The sequence below is a fragment of the Rutidosis leptorrhynchoides genome, chromosome 9 (assembly GCF_046630445.1).
Source record: "Rutidosis leptorrhynchoides isolate AG116_Rl617_1_P2 chromosome 9, CSIRO_AGI_Rlap_v1, whole genome shotgun sequence".
In the NCBI taxonomy this organism is placed as follows: Eukaryota; Viridiplantae; Streptophyta; class Magnoliopsida; order Asterales; family Asteraceae; genus Rutidosis; species Rutidosis leptorrhynchoides.
Genome location: NC_092341.1, coordinates 69628889 through 69638529, shown reverse-complemented (window position 1 = coordinate 69638529; position 9641 = coordinate 69628889). Strand labels below are relative to the sequence as shown.

General features: G+C 36.6%; 2 protein-coding genes across 2 annotated transcripts; one reads left to right on the top strand and one right to left on the bottom strand.

The window, feature by feature from the left end:
* Positions 1-2546: 2546 nt before the first annotated feature.
* Positions 2547-4181, top strand: LOC139868146 (aldehyde oxidase GLOX1-like). The gene has a single exon (XM_071856478.1). It carries the CDS (start codon positions 2547-2549, stop codon positions 4179-4181), a length of 1635 nt encoding a protein of 544 aa, XP_071712579.1.
* A 3824-nt stretch (positions 4182-8005) lies between these two features.
* On the bottom strand, positions 8006-9224 carry LOC139866246 (histone H3.3). Its single transcript, XM_071854428.1, has 4 exons — positions 9073-9224; positions 8803-8986; positions 8496-8586; positions 8006-8384 (listed from the first exon to the last, which is right to left on the bottom strand). Exons 2-4 carry the CDS (start codon positions 8949-8951, stop codon positions 8214-8216), a joined length of 411 nt encoding a protein of 136 aa, XP_071710529.1. The 5' UTR covers positions 8952-8986; positions 9073-9224; the 3' UTR covers positions 8006-8213.
* Between the last annotated feature and the right edge of the window lie 417 nt (positions 9225-9641).

Genomic DNA, 9641 nt, shown 5'->3' with positions numbered 1-9641 from the left:
AGGGTGACCAAAAGCTTGTGTAAAAATCTTTCCGGAGGTTCAAGATTTATTAAAATTCATTGCTTATCAAGTCGGAATTATGTAAAGATTAAGTTTAAATTTGGTCGGAAATTTTCGGGTCGTCACAGTTTGGACATTAACTGGTCCATTGTTTGATTGACACATGGATCACTTTCGTTAAAAGCATTCGTAACCAAAGACCATAGCTCGACACGTCCATAATAGTGGTCGAGCATAACTTTGCTCTACTACACTAAGTGACAAAATCTTATATGAAAATCTTATCTAAAATATCTAAAAATCTTATCCATATATCATCTTATCTAAAAAAGGAGCAGCATTTATATCTTGTCCATACGTATCCATTTTGTACTCACTACCACGCACATCATATATTATTTTTCTCTCTCTCCAATTTATCAAATTCTATCAAATATCACTAGTTTTCATGGCTCCTTGCATCGTTTCATTTGACGTCTATTATGGTGGCACTGTTACTCATGACTGGAAATCATACAAAGGTGGGTCGATAAAATCATTTGAAAATGTTGATGTTGGTGACTTTGGTCTAAAGGAGTTGTTTGCATTTTTTAGAGAAAAAATTGATTGGAAGCACAATGACAATTTTATTTGGAGGTAGACACTGTTAGAGACAACCAAGCATGGCTTCTTATGTGTGAGAAAGATTGGAATAATATAAAACAATTGCACAAGGTAACGGGCCAGAGAATTGTATTGTATCTTACATACATCGATGAAGAAAGTATTGACAAAATGAGAATTTATCGTAAAAAGACAGATGCGGACCGTTATTATCCAGATTAGTTGTTTATGTAACTCAAATATATGTGTCTTAGAGATATTATGTGTCACAATCTTGTTATGGTTTAAGAAAACATGTGTTTCTTTTTTTGTAATTTATATTAAATAAATGTATGTTATTGACCTAAACAACAAAAGTTAACATTTAAATGTTTTTTAGGTAGTCTACCAGGGTTACGTCTACTGCCTTGTAACTTCGTCGACTATATAGTAGACCACCTGTATTGAGTAGTCGACGAAAAAACCGTCGACTACTTTGTAAAAATGGTAGTCGACGACAGATAAAGGTGGTAGACAGAATTCCCGTCTACTGAATGGTGTAAAAAGACAATTTTTTTTAAAAAGTGTATTTTGTTTGAAGCCTTTAAAAAAGGTGTATTTTGATCAATTTCCCAAGTCCTATCTGGTCTCAATGCGTCTTTCTTTGATTATTTTTGTTTTTAGTAGGGGTAAGCCCAATATAAACGGATTCTTTTAAATGTAATAATAATAATAATAATAATAATAATAATAATAATAATATAAAAAGAAATATAATTACAGGGTTAGTCTAATCGTTGCGTCGGGCTATCTCCTCATACTTCATATTCTTCCTTCCTATTGCGTTAACTACCAGTGTTAGTCTCGGGTCTCGATTCTTAAGTGAATTCATTAATCACATAATAATTGGTATTAGAGCAACTCATCCGCGAGGACGCTGACTCTTAAGGATGAGGTAATGTTATGATCACACATTGGCTAGGTATGGGATTAGTTGATTGTTTATAATTGGGTGTCCCCTCCTCCTCATAGACGAAAGTATTTAGGGGTAGGGGGTGGTACATGCTCCTAGTAGATTTGAAATTTTAAGTGTTAATTTTTGATTTTATCCCCGGTGTCTGCTCCTCCTTTAAGCTAGTTTTTGAGAATGAGTTTTACACTTGAGTTTATGTCTACGTCGGGCTATCCCCTAAGACTTCGTATTTTTTCCATCCTATTCCTTGAACTCCCAGGGTTAGTCTCAAGTCATTTCGATTCTTAAGTGATTCGGGAATCACAACTCTCTAAAAATAAGACAATTCTGAAAGCACTACAAAGACACTATATAAAAGAGAAGCAACGATAGCAACTTTCATACTCATCAAATTATTAAGTTTATCTATATATGTAAGGAATCCAGCTTACAGGTGGTTGTGTATGGCGTGTACTGTATGGCATTTACGGATGGTTGTTTATGTTTAGTTACTTTGATTGTGTGATTTATAGTTTGTTGGAGCGGTGCCTCTTGTTTGGTCTGGCCGGTTAGGGCGTTTCTCCCGGTTTTGTTTCCTTTTTGGTTTCCGTTTTATTTGCTAGGCTAAGCTCAGCTTAGATAACGGTCACTCGCAGTATATTGTTTAATGATGTTTTCTAGTTTCAAGCCTAATCGTCCTTGTTATATGGTGTGGTTTCGATTACTTTCATTTTTTGATGAAAGCTCCTCACTATATAGTTTTCGTTTTTTTAAGATAAAAAAATCACCTAATAAGTACAGATACAATGTTAGAAGAATGGAATGTTAGAAACATATTGGTAATCAATTTATGGTACAAAATAAACTATATTCAGCAGCTGGTTGACCTTCTTAACCTTGCACATCTTATTCTAAACTAGTATATATAAGAACATCTTCATCACCTTCTAAATACACCACAGCGTCATAAACAATCCTAATTCAACATAACAAAATACACATTCACTTAACCATGATCAGCTTCTCTAAAACCCTCCTATCTGATCAATTTCTACTTTTCCTAATTCTTCTACTTCATGCACCACCGTGTCCGGCTGCAGCCGGTGGATCATGGTCCGTCCTCGTTCCAAGTATCGGCATATCTGCCATGCACATGCAACTACTCCCTAACGACCGTGTTGTAATGTACGATCGTACCGATTTTGGTATCTCCAACATATCCCTTCCCAATGGCAAGTGCCGCCCTAACTCGACCGACTGCTCTGCCCACTCGGTCGAGTATGATATCAGTTCCAATACCATACGTCCACTCATGGTACTCACTAATGTTTGGTGTTCTTCGGGAACATTAATGCGTGACGGTAGCTTAGTCCAGACCGGTGGTTGGGACGATGGCTATCGCAGGGTCAGAATTTATAAATCGTGTCCCACGTGCGATTGGACCGAGATCCCTAATGGCTTGAACCAACAACGATGGTACGCTACCAATCACTTATTGCCCGACGGGCGACAAATTGTCATTGGCGGCCGCCAAGCGTTTAACTATGAATTCTTTCCGAAGATGTCAGCCAATGAGAACTCGCCAAGTTTTCCATTTCTGGTTCAGACGAATGACCCGAATGTTGAGAATAATTTATACCCATTTGTGTTTCTATATCCTGATGGAAATTTGTTCGTTTTCGCCAATAATCGTGCGATTCTATTCGACTACACTAACAATCAGGTTATCAAAACGTACCCGACAATGCCCGGTGGTCAACCGAGGAACTACCCGAGCACAGGCTCTGCAGTACTACTCCCCTTGCGGATAAAAAACGGGAGTGCGGATTCCGTTGAGGTTTTGGTTTGTGGAGGTGCACCTAAAGGAGCGTTCGTTAATGCAAATAAAGGAAAATTTGACGGAGCCCTTGACACGTGTGGGCGGATCAAAATATCTGACCCGAATCCCCAATGGGTCATGGAGACAATGCCTTTGGCTCGAGTCATGGGTGACATGTTGTTGCTTCCTAATGGTCAAGTTTTGATTATCAACGGCGCATCGGCTGGAGTTGCGGGATGGGAACTTGAAAGGAACCCGGTTCTTAGCCCGGTAACTTACAGACCCGATAACCAAATCGGGTCTCGATTCGAGGTGCAGAACCCAAGCACAAAACCCAGAGTCTACCATTCAACAGCCGTTTTACTAAGAGACGGTCGGGTTCTTGTTGGTGGAAGCAACCCGCACGACAAGTACGTGTTCACGAACGTTCTTTATCCAACGGAGTTAAGCTTAGAGGCGTTTTCACCTTCTTATTTGGATTCAAGCGCTTCCCCATTACGACCCAGGATCATCTCGCCCAAGACAAAAGCTAAGATCCACTACGGTAAACGACTGGCTATTACATTTACAGTAACAGGTCCACTGGATCCGAATTCGGTGACTGTGACAATGGTGGCGCCATCGTTTAACACGCACTCGTTTTCTATGAATCAAAGATTGTTGGTGCTCGATAGCGGCAACACCACCACGGCTCGTGGAAAGTTTACGTATAAAGTTGGTGTGACTGCACCATCATCAGGAAACATTGCTCCAACAGGGAACTATTTACTGTTTGTTGTCCATAAAGATATTCCAAGTCCGGGTATTTGGGTCCGAATGCAGATATAACAGTACAGACCAAACTCCAATTTGCTGGTTTGGTTTAATATAATGCATGTATATGGTTGAGTTCCTTTTTTCGCTTACATTTTTTTATTGTAAATGTATGTAACCTCATTGTAACTCTCTTGATATGTAAACATTGTTTATTTTATTCATACTGTTACTTTAAAACTTAAGATGAAATTAAAAAGTTATCATTGTTATTTCATAATACTTTAATTTCTCTCTAGTCTTCCATCTATGTTTATTGCGCTCTTTCGAGTTTTGTAGATCTATAAAGAACCTTAAAGCATATATGATTAGCCACTGAGAAAGAAATCGACTCCCTCAAAACCAGTGTTGTAAAAAACGGAAAAAACGGGGGTGTAGACGGATTTTGGAGTGCCCCGTCCCGTTTATACATAAAACGTTTGAAAAAACGGAAATCGGCCAAAAAACGGTCAAACACGGTCCGAGACGGGAAAAAACGGGTTTTTCTGATTTTTTTCAAGTTTTTTTTTTTTTTTTTTTTTTTTAAATATTAAATGTTGTGCTATTACTTAGGGTTTCTTTTTTTATGTTTGAAATGTTGAAGTATTTAAACATGTGTGAAATGCTTATGTTTGGAATAATGTAATGTACAATATATATATAATATATAACATTTTTATTTAAAAGTCAACGTTAGTCAACATCCGTCTAGACCTCCGTCTCGACCCCGTCTCGACCGTCTCGACCCTTTTAGGACCCGACCGTCTCGACCCCGTCTCGCGTCTTTTGCAACCTTGCTCAAAACTACGAGAGATTACTACATCAAGTACTGTGATAGACTCCTTAACTTGACCATAATAAATGAACTAATACAGACATCACTGACCCTCAAGTTACTAAAGCCACATATAATGACAGGGAACCAAGTACAACACCTGCACAAAGTAAAATGAGAAAATATTTAGTTTGTTCATTATCACATTTCTTGCTTTCTGGACATTGTGATTTACAATTGTTAATCCTCTACACTTAGGCTCGCATAGTTAATTTTAAAAATGTAATTTAAAAAATTAAGACGTGAACAAAAAAAAAAAAAATTTTAGATGTGAAGATAAAAGTCAAAATTTATGTCCCCAAGACTGTAGGTAGTATTATCTCAAATGTGTCATCACCTATGTTTTTCTTAATCTCGCAATCAATATAATATTTTGTTTTTCGTCATACAAAACAATGTACCTGAACATAACTAAAACATATGAAATGATGAACATGATTAGAAGAAGAAACAAACAGGGTCAGAGTGGTGCAGGTTATTCAATTGTCTTGTCTAAAAGAAACATGAATTACTGCTTAGAATGGGAAATAGTATTAGATAAATCATTGGCTTGATGAAGCCGACCCATATACAGTAAAACCTCTATAAATTAATAGTTGTGGGATCGGGATATTTTATTAATTTAACGAGATATTATTATATCAATAAATAAATAAATTATTAATTTAATAAATTAGCTTATATTTGTCAGCAACTCTCAATTTAATGCATCGACATTCGAAATTTACATGTACATACAACACATTAATGAACTCAATATATATTTGAAGTTCACAAAAAAAAAAAACAAGTGACTATAGATTCATTTTTTACCAGAAAATCCTAGAATTTTAGAATATTTTAGTAATTATTAATTTATAATTTTGCCGGGACCAATATATTTACATTGGGATTTTAAAAAAATTATTATTTTATTATTTTATCGATTGAGGTCCAATTTTGTACTGGTCCCAAGTTAGAACCGGACAAATTATTAATTTTATCGAGATTATTAATTTATCGAGTATTAAATTATAGAGGTTTCACTGTATATTAAATTAATTTATACGGAGTATAATAATAATTCAAGTGCTACAAACATTCTATTCCTGGTTTTTAAACAATATTGGCTCCATGCGTTCAGTTGAGATGTAAGTTTGTTTTTATTTTATGTCATTTATTTATATATTAAAAATAAAAATTTATGATACAACTAAGCAAACAGAATGTCAAACAGCACCAAACTTATGGATATCAAACCGACATGATCACATATTTGATTTTATTTATAATCAAGGTTCATTCATCTATTTTGATTAGTCCTGGTAAACACTTCTGTTTTTCATCACCATCACTATTAAATATACAAATCAGATCGAATTCGTTTTATAAGGAGTATTGAATTAATTTTAATCATGCTGATGAATGATCACAAAGAATGAACCCGATAGTCTACTGTATATTATACGGAGTACCATGCACCTAAAAAAGTACAAATACATATAAGAATAAAATACTTGAAACTTCCACTGGTAACCACTTAATTATGCAAGATACTTTAATATACTCAGCAGCTGATTGACTTAACTTTGGTCCAAAACTGTATATGATGAGCTAAATTAATGGTATTTGTATTGTGTTATTGTGTCTATCATGAACACATGAGGCCTTCTATAGAAGGTAATACTTACATAAGCTATCCCTCTACTATAAGTAGTATGTAACCTTATACCGTAAGTAGTTATCTAATATTCCCCCACAAGCTAAGGTCGATAACGACCTTCAGCTTGGGTAGACGTTTGTAAATTGTCGTGATAAGGAGTGTCTTCTCCTGGTTTTGTCTTTGTTCTTACTTCGTCTTAGATGATATTGTAGTAGCATATTTGTTTATGTAACTTCCTTGAATATAGATCAATCGTGGATCTATCATCTAGCTTTGTGCTTAGAGTTGTGTCTTCCTCTTGAAGTGTGGCTTTGGGACGTAAGTTGCGTCTTTCTCTTGATTTGTGACAAAGTCCAAGGTTGTCTAATATTCCCTCGTACGCTAAGGTCGGGTAACTACCTTTACCTTGGGTGCCAAATTGTTGCTGTAGAGTTTTTTTGTTTTTGTTTTTTTTAATAGAAGGGGAGAAATGGGGATATGTAAGAAAGAAAGAGATGAGGCCTGAGAGTACATGCGTTTGACGTATGGCTTTTCTTTTACAAGTAAAATATAAATTATGAAGATATATAAGATAGAGTGTATAGTTCCAACACAGCTTCTCTCTCCTTTTCATTTTTGGTTTCTCTCTGTTGAAGAAACTGCCCAGGTTCCGGTAGAGTCAGGTAGTAGGCGGCTATGTACGGCGGACAGGGATGGTGAACGTAAATTAAAAAGATAGTTTTGCTCGGAATTCTTCCATAAATTGATTGCTAGTGGTATTGATGTCTAACGCCCGTGAAAAACAGAAGATCCGGCAAAAAAAGGAAATTTTCCGGCAATGAACATTGGCCACAGCCTTATCACAAATGCCCAAACTAACATATAATAATAATAATAATACTAGTAACAACTTAACCATGACCTATTTCAAAAATTTGTAACATCAGTTTCCTTTTTTGGTGATTTTCCTTCAGCAAGCCCAACCGTGTCCGGCTGCTGGTGGAACTGGGCGTCCTGGTGCCAAGCATCGGCATCTCCACCATGCACACGCAGCTACTCCAACAACTGTGTTAACGTATGATCATACAGACATTGGTGTCTCCAACAGTCCAACATCTCTCTTCCGAATGGCAAGTGCCGCCCTAACTCAGCCAACTCCTCTCCTCACTCTATTGAGTATGATGTTTGTTTAAATACCATACATCCACTGATGGTACTAATCAGTGTCTGGTGTTCCTCAGGAACTTTAATGCATGACAGTAGCTTAGTCCATAACGGTGGCTGTGATGATGGATATCAAATGGTGATTGGACTGAGATACCAGAAGGATTGAACCAACGGAGATGATAACATAAGAACAATCATAAATCAAAGATGGTTTAACAATCCAGATTCAACCAAAAGAAGCAAACAAGAAGTTGAAATTACTAACCAACATTCAATGCCACTTCAATAAGTGGTGGACAGAGCATTAACATCTCAAACTAATACGTTTTCAATAACATCCTAAAACATCACAAACATATCTAGAAAATAGGTTCAGTATGTAAAACATACATACACTTCCAACTAAAACAAACAACCCTTTAATTCTTCTACCTCAAAACAGAAATTAAGCACGCTCCCCTCGAATACGCCTAGCCAACTGGATATCTTTAGGCATGATGGTCACCCTTTTGGCATGAATGGCACACAAGTTAGTGTCCTCAAACAAACCAACAAGGTAAGCTTCTGCAGCCTCCTGAAGTGCCAACACAGCATGGCTCTGGAACCTCAAATCAGTCTGCAACATAACAATTACAGCAATTAGTTTATCACATATTTTCACATACATATATAAAACCAATACAGTTACAATTGTAAATATATATGATGAAATTTGTATAATGATAACCTTGAAGTCCTGAGCGATTTCACGAACAAGCCTTTGAAATGGCAACTTGCGGATCAAAAGCTCTGTACTCTTCTGGTACTTACGGATCTCACTATATTCGTAAAAAATGTAATAGTCAGCAAATTAGGGTTTCGTTAAAGCAAATTCAAAAAGTCTAGGGTTTCATTATAACAAGTTCAATTAATTCAACATAGATTAAATTGATTCTAAATGTCAATTTCAATTAATTAAAAAGAGATTAAGAATAATCTAGGGTTTCGCATGTACAATTCAATATAGGGATTCGATAGTAAGGTAGGAGTATTACCGGAGAGCGACGGTTCCAGGACGGTAACGATGAGGTTTCTTCACTCCGCCGGTGGTCGGAGCAGATTTCCTGGCAGCCTTAGTAGCAAGTTGTTTGCGGGGAGCTTTTCCGCCGGTAGATTTACGAGCTGTTTGCTTTGTACGAGCCATTGCGATTGCGATTGCGATTCAGATTCAGACAAAAGCTGAAAACAAAACAGATTTAGTATTGAAATTGATAGAATTTACTGGAGGAATGAACAAATGATAGAATGAAAGATGAGAGAATTACGTGCGTAAAATGAATTTGAAGACTAAAGAGCTTTGGAAAATTAGGGTTACAAATTGGGAAGAACGTTTTGTACGGAGTATTGTGAATTATGGATTACTCCATATATAATTCATGATATAAAATTATGTGTTTGGTTCACGATGTTTGCTCAAAATGCACGATAGCTACTTATGTATTTTCTTTTAACATGGTCGGTCACTCACTATATACACGATTGATCCATCGACTTAGCGACCGTTAAAAATTCTGTTAAATTTAGTCATGTTCAAGGCACGTCAGTGTATTTTTATCGTTCCGTGTGTTTCTCTTTCACTCATCTTTGTCTCACCATCTCGTGCAACTCAATTATAAACATAAACCCACAAAATTAATCACAAACCAATCTACATCTAGATTAATTGATTAAAGCCACTAATGATACGCATACCCAATTGGCTCGTGTTTACGCATCACACTTGCACCATATGCGCGCAGATCTCGCGCTCTAACACTCCAGGCGCAAGTAAATGTGCGCTAGGATAGAATAGCGCGCTAGATGAGGATGACGTGTCTCGTACTTGCCACGATCT